The following is a 12,673-nucleotide window of genomic DNA, read 5'->3' as shown; positions in this document are numbered from 1 at the left end:
CTGCGCACCAACCATAACGGATTGCGTCAGGATCTGTTCAGGAAAAAACTTGCACGTAAATTCAGTCAGTTCTTTCTGCGATTGCGTTCAGTGTTTCAGTTTTTTCCACGCGGGTGCAATCAGTTTTAGATACGTTTTTTAACGCGCTTGGAAAAGAAACTGAAGAATAACAATCTACATCTCCTGGCAACCATCGGTGATAAACGTATTGCATATACGGATGTCTTCCGTTTTTTCACACAAGCCTCATTCATTTCTATGGGGCCAGGGCTGTGTAAAAAAAAAACAAAAAAAAACAAAAAAAAAAAAACGCTGAATATAGAACGTGCTGCAATTTTTCCTGAAATGAGGTGTGAAAAATGTATTAAAATGAATGGGTCAGGATTCTATGCATTTGCTTAACGCATCGCACCCGTGTGAGAGAGGCCTAAGGCAAATATGTTACAACCGAAGTCACTTCGGTCAAAAATTCGGATTAATGCTGTATGGAGATTTTGAGTATTTATTTATTTTTAATTTTTTTACGGATAGGATGCGGCCCCCATTCATTTCAATGGGTCCACAAAAAATGCAGACAGCACACTGTGTGCTGTCCGCATCCGTATGTCCGTTCCGTAGCGCCGCAAAAAAGACGAGGATAGGCATTATTACAATAGATCCGCAAGAAAAAAAAAAAAAAACAGCATCCATATTTTTTGCGGATCGAAAAATACATGCGGTCGTGTGCATGAGCTCTTAGAATGTATGGGCTCCGATGAGCCGAAGTTAGTTATTCACGAAGTTGCGCGAGACTTCGTTGAATAATTTCAGTAATTGAAGCCAAGTTCGTTTTTTTTCAAATTTTAAAGTGGTTTTCCGAAGTGGTTTAACAAAGTCACACACAACTTCGCGAATACCTAACATCGGCGCTCATCGGAGCCCATACATTCTAACACTGTACGGAGATGGATCTCCGTACAGTATGATTCCGAAGTTTTGAACGAAGCGACTTCGGATGTAACTTCCAAAGCTCGCTTCACTCCTCACTAGTTACACCCAGCTTTCCCAGACTCCTCAATGACGCGGCAGATTGAATAGCTGAGTGCCTGTTATGGCACCTATCGGCCATCCAGAGCTGTAACGGTGGCCATGCTGGTTGTCACCGAGCTGTCCTAGACACCAATATAGTGAAGAATTTGATAGCGATGGGCGTGAGAGGACTTTCTGGTGATTTCTATGTATGCGCTGGCTAATAAGTCTGATTGGGGTAATTTGCCAGGAAGTGTTATGGAGGTACACACAACATTATTACTACTGGTGAATACAGAACTTAAAGGGATTGCCTAGGATTTACATATTCAATTATCAATATGAGATCGGGGGGGGGGATCAGCTATTTCAGGAAGCTGCATCACTTACCGGAGCACAGCGCCGCCCATTGAATAGTGGCTATGTTTGGTATTGCAGTTCAGCCTAATTCACTTGAATGAGGCCGAGCTGCTCCTAGGCCACGTGATCGACAAACGTGACATCACATGCCCACAGCGCTTTGTGATGACCTTCATACAGCTGATTGGCGGGGTCCCGACAGTCGGACACTCACCGATCAGATATTGACAACCTATTCTAAAGATAGGCCATCAATATCTAAATCCTGGAAAACTCCTTTAAAGAGGACCTGCCAGCTCACTTGAAATATCTTGTATTACCCATGAAATAACAACGTTACAGCATCTTTTCTTAGACATCTGTGTTATTCTGTTCCTCTGTTATTCCTCCCGAAAATGTGTGTGTGAAATTAAAATTGAGCATTATTATTCTCCTTGTGGTTGAGGTGTGTCTCTTCATAGTCTGTCAGCAATCGTTGGACAGTGTCTTAGGGAAACTCTCCATCCAACAACCAGTTGGCAATTTATTCCTACAGTTCCAGGAGGAATAACAGAGGAATTGCATAACTCACAAATCTAAGAAAAGATGCTTCAGAATTGTTACCTCATGGAGAATAAAACAGTAGGAGAGGTCCTCCGAGTAGGAGATGTCCACCAAGTTCAACCACCTTTCTTGGGCAGCTCCCCCTAAGTTGGCCAGAGGGGGAAGCCACATTTCTTCTAGTATGCAGTAATGTATTGCACCTACTGAGTAGGCGACAATGTAATACGTGGAGGTGCCACGTCCTCCAGAAGACAATACTTAGTGTTAACAATCCACAATGCATTTCTTGCTGTTCTTCTGGGCAGGTTTTTATTTTAATTTTTTTTTTTTGCATGTGAGGGCCCAGTGGGTTTCTTTTCTGTTCAGTATATTATATTGTATGACACTGTTATGGTGGCACTATGGCTGGCAATGTAATGGCGGCACTGTGACATGAAGAAAAGTCAGTACCGGTAGTCAGGATTTTCCGTTAGCCGACATGTCACATGACCATAGAGGAGTTAGCGGTCACGCTCACATGGCAGAGACCCTGATACATCTAGAGAACCAGCAGCAGAGGTGGTGTATGATGACTGAAATCTGTTATGTTCCTCTATTATGCCTATAGGAAATAAAGGGATTTAAATTACCGTAATTTATTGAGCAATTCCCGTGGATTGACTATACCGTGTCTAATTGAAGGTCATATTATTTTCTATAAGAACTCGTTAGTGCTAATGTACTGCAGATATTCATTTTAGTGTCTCAGGCCAGAATCTTAATGGACTTGGTGACAACTTTCATGAGCCAGAACTAGCCTCTGTGCAGTTGTCAGCACCCTGGCTCCACTTCTCTTGGCCATTTATACAAAGTGCTAGCAGTTGACATCAAAGAGCGAGAAAGCTTCCGCCAGGGTAACAATAATGTGAAACCTGCTCCATCTTGAGGCATCGCAATAAGGACATCTTGAACATTTACTGCACTTTCTTCCAGAAACAGCGCCACCTCTGGCTATGGGCTGTGTGTGGTATTACAGTATAGCCGAGCTGCAATACAAGGCACAGCCTGTAAACAGAAGCGGGGCGCTGTTTCTGTAAGAGAGCAGCCATGTTTTTGTCTTGTTGGTCTTCTATTGTGGTGGCATCGCTAGATCCTTCTGATCAGATAGGTCCTTCAGAATAAGGTCCCTTCCTCTACGTGGCTGTCCTCCCGGTCCAGTAGTTTATTTGTTGCAGGCAGTTTTCTGTAGTCCAACTAGTAAATCAGAGTATTTATTCCAAAATTCCAGATAGACACTAATGATTAGGATTATTACAAGGAGCAGTGGCCCTCATCTACACCCCGGACCGTAGAGTTCCTCCCCATCCAAGAAATTATTAGAATCTAGATCCGTCTGATTTAGAGGGCCCCAGATCACTCGTATCCTCCTCGGTTTCAGGATTCTCTCAAATCAAGTACCTTTCAAAATCGTAAAGAGTAGCTTCTGATTAGTCTTCCATGAAGCCGTAGTCCGCTGGTGAAGGTCTACTTCTGTAGTGAAGTGTTCTCAAAACTGTCCTCAGGCCACTAATCCTAGTCTGGTGATCTTAGCGGAGAGGAAGGAATGAATGATGAAGACGATGGGCTTCGGACAGCACTGAAGATCCAACTGCTGTTGAGAAAAGAGAAATATTGTAAGTCGAGCGCTTTATTTTCAGTTCAGGGATGAAGAAGGGGCAGAAAGGCGGCCACTCCGGTCTCCCCTGCCTCGGAAGCCACATCACCATGAATCCACACAGAGTGCCAGCTGTAGAAGCCGCTGCTAGAGGCCATCGATTAGCCTAAGGAATCAGGTGGCCGTTGTCCTTTCTGGTGACTTTAAAAGTTTTTTCCAGGACTTAACATATTGACGATCTATTCAGTATGAGATTCCTGGGGGTCCGACATCCCAGTGGATCGGCATTAAGCATCAGACAGCAGGCGCTAGAATTAAACGTGTTTAAACAGAGCAGCTCGGTATACCGTGGAGTGGCCATTTTCAGATACTGCACCTCAGCTTCCATTTACTTGAGCATCATCTGCAGTACCTGAGAATGACTGTGTGTGGCGCTGTGGTGTTCCAGTTTTGTACACTGTTTACTTCCGAAACCTAATGGCTGATCCATGGGTGTTCCAGGAGTCGGACCACCGCGACCACCCCGTGGATAGGTCATCAATATGTTGGTCCCAAAAAAAAAAAACTTTAAAGGGTTATTCCCATCTCAGACAATGGGGACATATCGCTAGGATATGTCCCCATTGTTTGATAGGTGCAGGTCCCACCTCTGGGACCCGCACTTATCTCGTAAAAAAGAGCCTCGAAAGTCATGGAGGGCGCACCGTGCATGCGTGGCCGCCCTCCATTTATTTCTATAGGACCGCCGAAAATAGCCGAGCGCTGACTCGGCTATTTCTGTCGGCCCCATAGAAATTAATGGGAATGCACCGCGCAAGCACGGGCACAGCTCCCAATTATTTCTCGGCTCAGCAATTTCCGCGGCCCCATAGAAAAGAATGGAGGGCGGCCATGCATGCACGGTGCGCCCTCCATGACTTTCAAAGCTCTGTTTACAAGATAGAGGTGGGACCCGCACCTGTCAGACAATGGGGGCATATCCTAGCGCTATGCCCCCATTGTCCGAGATGGAGATCCCTATGGAAAAGTATGGGGCAAGGCACACTGCAGACATCAGATTATTTTTTTTACATTTTTGATAGGGTCACTTCCAACTTTATTCTCCGTAGAAATCACGGGAGACTCTACTGCTGTCCTTAAAGGGGTTCTCGCTTAAAAAAACAAAAACGGCAGCCTTCTGACCTGTTTTGATGGTCTGCGCAGTACTTAGCCCTCCATCGCTGGAACTACACAGCACATTAACCTTGTAGTGGAGGGAGCTCGTCACTACAGCGCCGCTCCCATTGACTACAAGGTTGATGGAGCCAACAGGTAGAAACAGATCACAAGCAGGAGTCAGAGAAGACAGGCTGAAGCTGCACCATACAGGACACACTGAGATGTGTTACATAATGAAACAATGTATAACTTTTGAATATAATTTGCATTAGAATTCCTTTATATTTTTTATGACCTATGCTTGCTCTCAGTGAATGGAAACTTTCTTGTATACATGAAAATGCTGGAAACCTGCTGAGATCCATGTTCATCTCATAAAACTACATATCTTATTGACGAAGGTGGGTTTCAAAGCCTCTAGCAATGAATGTTTCCATTCACTTGCAGCAAGAAGAGATCTTGGAAATGTTGATGAATCAAAAAACAAGATATCACTATGGTCACCTATCACCATTTGTGTGGTCTGTGCATGTCCCCGTATCCCACGTGACACCAGTCCTGTCTATAATATAACGGTTATGGTCATACTTACTATGTCTCCATCTTTGCCTCCAAATTCTAAAAACAGCATTTTAACTCCGTCATCTGAGGACATTTTTAGTTTTTCATATGGAAATTGTGCTAATATCTTAGTAAAAGTACCATCTGGCGCCTGAGTGGTGATGGAGAATCCGTGCTCGAAATTTATCACCAGCCGACATTCTTGGTTCTTGTAAGTACAAGCTGAAACGGAGAGAAAGCAGTCATTAGGCTAAATACTATATATTCAGTGTAAAACCGCGGCTGATTACTGCTGTCAGCTTAGATCACTCTCCAATGACCACAACTCCATTCATGCGTCTGCCACTTTCTCCGAATTCCAGATTTTCTGGATCAATTGGATGTAAGATGGTTGTCAGAATGTGATGCACACTCTGTAATATAATAATACAATCCTATGCAGTTTAAGTTTAACGATACAGAGCACCAAACATAAACTTACATGATCAAATTCTGTTTACCTGCAGCCGCCACTAGGGGGAACTTATTACATAATGTGTTACTATTAAAATCAATGTACAGTCGTGGCCAAAAGTTTTGAGAATTACATAAATATTGGAAATTGGAAAAGTTGCTGCTTAAGTTTTTATAATAGCAATTTGCATATACTCCAGAATGTTATGAAGAGTGATCAGATGAATTGCATAGTCCTTCTTTGCCATGAAAATTTACTTAATCCCAAAAAAACCTTTCCACTGCATTTCATTGCTGTCATTAAAGGACCTGCTGAGATCATTTCAGTAATCGTCTTGTTAACTCAGGTGAGAATGTTGACGAGCACAAGGCTGGAGATCATTATGTCAGGCTGATTAGGTTAAAATGGCAGACTTGACATGTTAAAAGGAGGGTGATGCTTGAAATCATTGTTCTTCCATTGTTAACCATGGTGACCTGCAAAGAAACGCGTGCAGCCATCATTGCGTTGCATAAAAATGGCTTCACAGGCAAGGATATTGTGGCTACTAAGATTGCACCTCAATCAACAATTTATAGGATCATCAAGAACTTCAAGGAAAGAGGTTCAATTCTTGTTAAGAAGGCTTCAGGGCGTCCAAGAAAGTCCAGCAAGCGCCAGGATAGTCTCCAGCTGCGGGATCGGAGTGCCACCAGTGCAGAGCTTGCTCAGGAATGGCAGCAGGCAGGTGTGAGCGCATCTGCACGCACAGTGAGGCGAAGACTTTTGGAAGATGGCCTGGTGTCAAGAAGGGCAGCAAAGAAGCCACTTCTCTCAAAAAAAAACATCAAGGACAGATTGATCTTCTGCAGAAAGTATGGTGAATAGACTGCTGAGGACTGGGGCAAAGTCATATTCTCCGATGAAGCCTCTTTCCGATTGTTTGGGGCATCTGGAAAAATGCTTGTCCGGAGAAGAAAAGGTGAGCGCTACCATCAGTCCTGTGTCATGCCAACAGTAAAGCAATCTGAGACAATTCATGTGTGGGGTTGCTTCTCATCCAAGGGAGTGGGCTCACTCACAATTTTTCCCAAAAACACAGTCATGAATAAAGAATGGTACCAAAACACCCTCCAACAGCAACTTCTTCCAACAATCCAACAACAGTTTGGTGAAGAACAATGCATTTTCCAGCACGATGGAGCACCGTGCCATAAGGCAAAAGTGATAACTAAGTGTCTCTGGGACCAAAACGTTGACATTTTAGGTCCATGGCCTGGAAACTCCCCAGATCTTAATCCCATTGAGAACTTGTGGTCAATCCTCAAGAGGCGGGTGGACAAGCAAAAACCCACTAATTCTGACAAACTCCAAGAAGTGATTATGAAAGAATGGGTTGCTATCAGTCAGGAATTGGCCCAGAAGTTGATTGAGAGCATGCCCAGTCGAATTGCAGAGGTCCTGAAAAAGAAGGGCCAACACTGCAAATACTGACTCTTTGCATAAATGTCATGTAATTGTCGATAAAAGCCTTTAAAAACGTATGAAGTGTGTGTAATTATATTTCACTACATCACAGAAACAACTGAAACAAAGATCTAAAAGCAGTTTAGCAGCAAACTTTGTGAAAACTAATATTTGTGTCATTCTCAAAACTTTTGGCCACGACTGTACATTGAGCAGTAAGCTCCCCCTTGTGGTGGCTACTGGCAGTCATCATTTTACATTTAATGGGGTATTAATGTCACGGTCTTTGTTGTTCGCCATGACACATTAGCCGTACATGCTGGTTGCCTGGGGCAACACCTTGTCGCAGCATGTATGGGCTTTGCTCTCCTTCTCCTGGTTCCTCCCCTGTCTGGTGCTGTAGGGGTTAACTTCCTGGCTGGGTGTGGCCACTTGGTGTTTATCTTGCCTGTGGTTTCCAGGCTGGAGTCAGTTGTACTCCAGCCTTAGTTGGTGCTGGAGCTTTGCTCCTGTCCTGGGTGTTTTATCTGCCCAGTCCTTAAGGGCCACAAAGTGGGACATTGATGTCACCAGATTGTCATCCCTTATGTATCATCCATGTTCCCTACCTTACCTGTGTTGATGTTTGGTGTGGGTTTATGTTCAGAGTGTGGTGTACATCTTGTTGAAGTTTCATGTCTGGTCTTTTGGTGTTGTTCGTCCAGCATGTATGCAAGGTGTTTCCCTGTGTGTTGTGCCTCCAGTGAGAGGGCTCCTGGGTTCCTTGGAGGAGGAACCACATTGATCATCTGCCTGCGAAGTGGACTCCAGGGTTTCCCGGAGGGGGAACCACTAGTCAGTAGCAGTTGTTGTTTCATCCAGTTGCTGTGGCAGGTAAGTGCTGTTGTTCCAGTGTGTGTTGTTTGCACTGGGTGCTTACCTGCCAATCTGGTTTATGCTACTCTCTGCTCCTTTCTTGTTGCTAGGCCTGCTGGAGACTCCGGTTCATCCGTGTTGTGGATGAACAGGTCACCTCAGAGCCCTGACATTATTAGCAGGGATTAGGGTTAGTAAGGCCCTAGGTTCCAGGTATGAGCCCTCCCACCATTACGGTTCGCTCATACAGTTAAGAGGTCAGGGCTAGGATTAGGGATGTGTTAGAAGGTGTCCTGTTCCCTTTATTCCTGTTTCCAGGCCTAGTGGCATATCCCGCTATCCTACATTGTACAGTGTGGAGTTCCCCCCACTCCCCACCGTGACAATTAATTATCCCACATCAATCTTGAGAATGAAGGGGACACAGCACCACATGTTTGAATAGGGCTGTGCTGCAGATCCCTGCACGGTGATTGGCCAGGGCATCATTCACAGAAACCTAGAGATGGAGATGTAGGTCTAGAACAGCGCTGTGTTACTTTCATGCTTAAAAGGTAACTAACTTTTCAAAAAGTTTTTGATATGTCATAGGGACATATCAAAAGTTTAGATTGGTGGGGGTCTGAACGCTGAGGCCCCCACCAATCTCTAGAACACGGGGAGAGAAATACGGACATAGTGCGCCCCCTCTCCTCGCTGCAGAGGATGGAATCGGGACGAGCCTGTAGAATTCTATGTAGCCTGTCTGGTGCAGTGAGTGCGCGATATGCGCAGACTACTCTACCCCAGTTCTAGACATTGGTGGGGGTCTGACTACTGAGACCCCAAACAGTCTCTATGACATATAGAAAAGTTTATTGAAAAATTAGTGACCCTTTAAGATTGGTAGGATCATCAGTCATCATATGTAGTGATGAGCGAACTTCGTGTTTTGAAGTTTGGTTTCGGGTTTTCTGGCGATTCCGTTATCACAGAATATAACTGAATTCTGTGAGTGAAAGCACCACGGAAGCCTTTAAGAGGCATTCTGTCATAATAAAAGTCTATGGGCAGCATAATGGATCCATCTGGTTTCCACTATGGAGGAGTCCAGTCCTGCATAACGGAAACTGGGCGGATCCAAACGAGTGTAGTTTTAAGCAAATCGACTTCGGACAAAGCATCCGAAGTTGATTTGCTCATCCCTACTCATCACTAATCATATGGGCTCATGCACACAACCGTATTTTTTTGTCCGCATCCGATCCACTTTTTTTGCTGATCGGATGCCGACCCATTCATTTCAATAGGGCTGCAAAAAATGCGGACAACAAACCGTGTGCTGGCAGAATCTGTATGTCCGTTCCACCTTCCCGCAAAAAGATAGAACATGTCCTGTTGTCCATTTTGAGGACAAGAATAGGCTTTTTTTAAACATAGGGCGGGACGCGTGGAATGAGAAAATGCGTGACGCCCACGGCTGGTATTCATGTTTTGCGAATCTGTTTTTCAAGGATGGCAAAACGGATACTGTTGTGTGCATGAGGCCTAAAGCTATGGCATACCCTTGTGATAAATCATTACATTTTAAAGTGGGAATACCCCTTTAAGTTTATGTCTGTGCAGGAGATTTGGTGCACTGTATCACACAAACTGAGCTCTGACCTAAGATTAATTACAAGGGTTCTCCACTTTGGACAATCCCTACTAGTTAGTTAGAAGTTTCTCCTGACAATCAGCTGATCACATACTGCCTTCCTGCTGGGACCCTCAGCGATCAGCTCTGATCTGGCAGTAAGTGTTCAGTTTCCCTGCAGCGCCACCACAGGAGAAATTAAGCATTGCACCTTATGCATTTGTATCAATGGGTTTTCTGTGTAATACAGGACAGGACAGAGAGAGAGAGACTATACCGTATTTTTCACCCTATAAGACGCACTTTCCCCCCCCCCAAAAGTGGGGGAAAAATAGCAGTGTGTCTTATGGGGCGAATGCTGCATTTTGCTGAACTGTCAATGATACGGGTGTATCAGCTGAGAGGGAGGAGGGGCTGGGGGCCGGCATCTGGTTTTATAATGACAGCGGGGCCCGTGCAGTGACTGTATTCTACTACACGGGCCCCGCTCACTGTATATACCGTAATCTTATCTATAATTGTAGGCATTGTTAATATATACAAATTCAGGGTAATCATCGCCTGTATTACTTACAACAAGCGCTCGGTAGCAGAGAGGAGGGAGGAGGCAGGCCGGGAGGACGGGCAGCGTGAGTCACTACGTCACGCGCTTGCGCCGCCCACTTTATGAATGAAGCAGGCGGCGTGGGGTGCATGACGTAGTGACTCATGCTGCCAGCGCCCGTCCTCCCGGCCTGCCTCCTCCCTCCTCTCTGCTACCGAGCGCTTGTTGTAAGTAATACAGGCGCTGATTACCCTGAATTTGTATATATTAACAATGCCTACAATTATAGATAAGATTACGGTATATACAGTGAGCGGGGCCCGTGTAGTAGAATACAGTCACTGCACGGGCCCCTCTGTCTTTATAAAACCAGATGCGACCCCCACCCCCTGTATTGGGGGTCATTCACACTACAGGGACACTGTTATGGAGGGGATCTGTGGATGACACATATATGTGTCATCCACAGATCCCCCCCATAACAGTGTCATCCACAGATCCCCATAACAGTGCCATCCAGAGACCCCAATAAGAGCCATCCAGAGATCCCCATAACAGTGTCACCCACAGATCCCCCATAACAGTGTCACCGACAGATTCCCCATAACAGTGTCACCCACAGATCCCCATAACAGTGTCACCCACAGATCCCCCATAACAGGGTCACCCACAGATCCCCCATAACAGTGTCACCCACAGATCCCCCATAAGTTTCACCCACAGATCCCACATAACAGTGTCCTCAACAGATCCCCCATAATAGTGTCATCCACAGACCACCATTAGTTCAAAACCCACCAAAAGCACACCTTTTTGTTCAAAATATTTTTTTTCTGATTTTCCTCCTCAAAAACCTAGGTGCGTCTTATGGGCATGTGCGTCTTATAGGGCGAAAAATACGGTAATCACTCTCTACTCTGACCCGGGGATGAGGATCCTGAAGAGAGGACCCCCCCACCCCACCCCTCTAGTAAATCACAGTTCACTAATAATAATAATATATGAAAATAAATTTTCTAAACTATACAATCCCATTTGTTCAGGGGTGCATGCCATAACACTCCCCCAATTATAAAAACATGGTTGATTACTTTCAGACACCTCACCCTCCTCTTCATGGGTTGTATTTGGAATTGCAGTTCAGCTCCAATGGGTTTTGGATACACATACGGGTTGCATAAATCTAGTCACTACTCCCCTGTTATAGGGCTCATGCGCACAAACGTATTTTATTTCTGCATCTGATACACATTTTGTGCGGGTCAGATGGGGACCCATTCACTTCAATGGGGCTGTCAGCATCCGTGTGTCCATTCCATGGCACTTGCATAAAGATAGAACATGTCCTATTCTTGTCCGTTTTCTGGACAAGAATAAGACAGTTCTATAGAGGCCAAGATGTTCCGTTCCGCAAAATGCAGAACACACAGGGCTGGTATTTGTGTTTTGCGGACCGCAAAACAAGCTACGGTCTTGTACATGAGGCCTTACTCTGAGGCACTCATGTATAGATCTGGTACTTACGGGTGGTGATCTCCTTAATGAACTCTGCTGCGTTGTGACATCCCTGGACGATCTGTCTTGTCCACAATGAGAGGTCTCTACTGGTTTCCACTCTGAACAAATGGGTTTCAATCCCTTGCCTGGAACCGGTCCTTGTGGCAAAAGAAAATTCTGTTCCTAGTAGTGCAGAACTTTTCCCCGGCCCAGAATGGACTAACCTGCAAGAAACAAGAGCAAATGGATTACCATGGTGAAGTCTGATCTGCAAAGGTGGAAGACTTGAAAAAAAAATAAAAAATTCAAAGAATGAACATCTGTTCATTCATCGTTGTATCCTGAAGAGCCTGGACCATTATTAAAAATCTGTAATAAAGCCCCCAGCTTACCATGTGCGGTTTCTGTCTTGTGTATAGAGGAGCCTTTGGGCTCCATCATGCACAGGACCCAGATGTAACTGCTACCTTTGCACCCTCTATAGTGCTTGGGGATATGCCCCCTTCATCACCACAACATGGACACAGCCATATATGGAGTCATCCAGAGTGAAAGCAAGTGACTCCTAGAAGCACTGACTATATATGGACACACAGCCATATATGGAGTCATCCAGAGTGAAAGCAAGTGACTACTAGAAGCACTGACTCCATATATGGACACACACCCATATATGGAGTCATCCAGAGTGAGAACAAGTGACTCCTAGAAGCACTGACTCCATATATGGACACACATCCATATATGGAGTCATCCAGAGTGAAAGCAAGTGACTACTAGAAGCACTGACTCCATATATGGACACACAGCCATATATGGAGTCATCCAGAGTGAAAGCAAGTGACTCCTAGAAGCACTGACTCTATATATGGACACACAGCCATATATGGAGTCATCCAGAGTGAAAGAAAGTGACTCCTAGAAGCACTGACTATATATGGACACACAGCCATATATGGACTCATCCAGAGTGAAAGCAAGTGACTCCTAGAAGCACTG

At 44.9% G+C, this 12,673-nt stretch overlaps 1 protein-coding gene across 1 annotated transcript in view; it reads right to left on the bottom strand.

Annotated features, from left to right (window-relative positions):
- Window positions 1-2,235: 2,235 nt before the first annotated feature.
- The window catches only part of SNTB1 (syntrophin beta 1), a 192,328-nt gene continuing 181,890 nt past the window's right edge, over window positions 2,236-12,673 (bottom strand). The window contains exons 5-7 of the mRNA XM_040431997.1: window positions 11,702-11,898; window positions 5,295-5,485; window positions 2,236-3,541 (exon numbers count right to left, since the gene is read on the bottom strand). Coding sequence (XP_040287931.1) covers window positions 3,449-3,541; window positions 5,295-5,485; window positions 11,702-11,898 — 481 coding nt within the window. The 3' untranslated portion in view covers window positions 2,236-3,448. The remainder of the gene's footprint in view (window positions 3,542-5,294; window positions 5,486-11,701; window positions 11,899-12,673) is intronic.

The sequence above is a fragment of the Bufo bufo genome, chromosome 5, assembly GCF_905171765.1.
Source record: "Bufo bufo chromosome 5, aBufBuf1.1, whole genome shotgun sequence".
Classification (NCBI taxonomy): Eukaryota; Metazoa; Chordata; class Amphibia; order Anura; family Bufonidae; genus Bufo; species Bufo bufo.
The sequence above is the reverse complement of the archived record's forward strand: the minus strand, read 5'-3'. Positions and strand labels throughout refer to the sequence as shown.